General features: G+C 25.9%; 1 protein-coding gene across 1 annotated transcript; it reads left to right on the forward strand.

The window, feature by feature from the left end:
- Positions 1–390: 390 nt before the first annotated feature.
- Positions 391–2,243, forward strand: LOC113557822 (tropomyosin-like). Its single transcript, XM_026963368.1, has 2 exons — positions 391–804; positions 1,512–2,243. Exons 1-2 carry the CDS (start codon positions 391–393, stop codon positions 2,241–2,243), a joined length of 1,146 nt encoding a protein of 381 aa, XP_026819169.1.
- The last annotated feature ends 1,069 nt before the right edge of the window (positions 2,244–3,312 follow it).

Genomic DNA, 3,312 nt, shown 5'->3' on the forward strand with positions numbered 1-3,312 from the left:
AAAGGACTTTAAAAAAATCGAAAAATTAATTTTGAGTTAATTAAAAAAATTGAATACGTAATAAATTAAAATAAATATTATCTTGGCGTCTATGTTATGACTCCATTTTTAGTCATTTTGTTTATTACTGTTTTAAGTATAGTAACATACATTTTGTTTATTTATAAACAAACAATACAATTAACTACAAATTAAAATACATATATAAAATAAATTATTCACCAATTTTGTTACCTAAATTTAAAATTTTAATTTTATTCTAAATTTATACAAATAATAAATCCATACGAAGTAGGTTAGGTATACAGTATACATAATATTATATATGTATTATGTACTAATGTTATATTGACAACCAAAATATTTATTTAAAATTATATTTATTTATAGATGTACTCAGAAGACAAGACACAAGAATTAGAAGAGATTATATCCTGTCAAAAGGAAAAAATATGTAAGTTAAATAAAAAATTAGTAGAGTTTGATGCGGTGGTTTCCGAAAGGAATGATATACAACAAACATACACACAATTTGAACAAAGTAACGAAAATAGTAATAATGGAAACTATAAGAAATCGTTCAATGAACTATTAGCAACGTGTGATATTCAATCAGAAAAGCTTAAGAAAGCTGCGGATACAGAATACCAATTGGAACTTAAGTACAGGAAACTGGAAAACGATAACAACAGCTTAAACCGCCAATTAAGAATTCTAAGATGCAATGAAAATAAATTACAATCAGATTTAGCAGAAATGGAAACAGCTTTGAAATGCGCTCAGAGGGAATTATGTACAACTAAAGTAAATACTTCCTTTTTTGATTTGAAAATGATACAATTTATAAATATAATTGGCATTAAAATATTATAAAAAAATAATTTTATATGGTTTAATTATTTTAATTTACATAAATCTAAATTTATGAATATTAAAATATACTAATTACAAATACTTACATTATATCAATTTATTATACAAAGTTCCTGCAGGAACAGTAAATATTATTATATCGATAATGATTTTATAATATTAGTTAAAATTGTTCTATGTGTATACCTACATATTATTTGTTATAAACGTTTTGATTAATTTTCTATTTATGTTATCACAAATGTAATTAATCTAATATTCCTTAATTTGGCTGTATGTTTTATTTGACGTGTTGACTATAATAATTATTTTTGCCGTATAATCAAAGAACAATTTTGAAGATGGCATTTGGCTTATATTTTACTGTCACCAGTCTTTCAGTTTAACAATTAAAATATATGTTACCAAATTATTATGGTTTAACTTTTAAATGTTTAAAGTCAGATTTGACCGAAATTAGCTCAGCTGCCTTATGTTAGAATAATCTATCATGCAGTTATATAATTATATAGGTAAACTACCTAACATTAAATATACACTATATGGTGAGGAATGTGCTACAAGTCACAGATTCATGTTTACTTTAATACTTAATAACATTATTAAGATATTTACATAGTTGTATTGATATTTTTTAGTTGGAATTAGAAGAAAAGAACAGCACAATTAATAAATTAAAGACAAATTTGAAGTGTGATGAACAAGAACTCTGTAAAGTTCGCAGAGACTTTGATGAGTGTAAAAATGAATGCAATAAATTAAGTGAGACAAATGGGATGTTAAATGTTGATCTAAAATACACGAAAAAGAGTCTATGTGACACAAAATTATCTTCTACGCGTATGGAAGAAAGATTCATGCAAGACCGAGAACATTTATCAAATGAGTTGAAAAAAAGCTGCAAAAAAATTAACGACTTAGAGATACGATACGATGAAGCTACGTGTAAATTAAATGACGAGAAATGTAAATCCAAAAAGTTTGCTTCAAAATTAATAGAAGTGAATAAAGCGAGTGCTAAAAATCATTTAGAAATGAAAAACCGGATACAGAAATTACAAGAAGAAATTTGTGCAAAGAACAATGATTTATGTTCCACAAAGAAAAAAGTCACAGATTTGCAGCAAGAAAACGAATGTAAATGTAAGGCAATAAGTGAACTGAAAAATACAATTTGTGAAAGAGAATCTCAACTAAAACAAATGTGTTCATTATCAGAGACAATTGAGCAAATTAAGTGCAATTTCGAAGCTTGTTGTTGTCCTAAGAAATGCGAAACTAATCCTTGTTGTCCCAAAACGAAATGTGAAATTACACCTTGTTGTCCAAAAAAGAAATGTGAAACTACACCTTGTTGCCCAAGAAAATAAATGGGAAACAGATTCTCGTTCTTCGAAAAATAAATGCAAAACTGATTCTGGTTGTTCAACAAAATAATATATCCGAAACTTTTTGATTTTTGATTGCAGTTCTCGTGTTGTAGACAGCATGCAGATTTCATATTTGTCGTAGAATTTCAGACCAGGAAATTCTATAACAAACATGAAACCCTCCACGTGGTCTACCCAATTATGCTGTAAATCAAAAATACGTCACAAATAACAATATGTATAACATGAAACTAACAAAAATTGAAATGCGATGTAGAAGACTTACTACCGAGTATTGTTTATATCCAGAGCCGTTTTAAAAGCTCCGATACAATTTCAAGGGCCTTTATGATGTATACATTTTTAACACATATAATAATAATAATATGCTTGGTATTAAATATCATACTTATCAGTAAAAATTAAATTTCTGATTGAATTTCTGGTACTTTATTATTTATTAGGATTTCAAAATGCAAGGTTAAAAGAGTACTTCCGTATTAATTAAAAAAACGTGAACATAATAATATTTATACATTTTACTGTAGAAAAATAAATGCCGTTTAAAAAACAAGTAAAATAAATGTACAAAAATGTATGTATAGTAATTTATCTATATTTGTCATTTTTAATATTTAAATAATATTTAATGATTTCTTTCTAGTTTTTTAATTTGTAAACTTTTCTATAACGTTTTCATAATCTAAGCTTAATAATAGTTCATGTTTGATAAACATTAAAAATAGGCAGTTTAACCGTTTTTGGTTTGGGGTACTTTTAAGTTCTTCTTTAATTATATTTAACTCTGAAAATGAATGTTTCCCAATACAGTTGATAATTATCATCGATGACAAAGTTTTGAAAGATATTATTTTGTTTGACAATATTCTTCGTCAAATGAAATGAATTCCAAAAAACGTTTAACTGTAGTGTCATCATTAATCATACTGAGCAATAAACACCATTTGATCAATATGAGAACGATCATTAATAAAATCAACGTTACCTAATCGATTAATATTTAGTCACTTTTAATTGCGAAATAACTTTATTTAACACTTCTCTCCCC

The sequence above is a fragment of the Rhopalosiphum maidis genome, chromosome 3 (genome assembly GCF_003676215.2).
Source record: "Rhopalosiphum maidis isolate BTI-1 chromosome 3, ASM367621v3, whole genome shotgun sequence".
Classification (NCBI taxonomy): Eukaryota; Metazoa; Arthropoda; class Insecta; order Hemiptera; family Aphididae; genus Rhopalosiphum; species Rhopalosiphum maidis.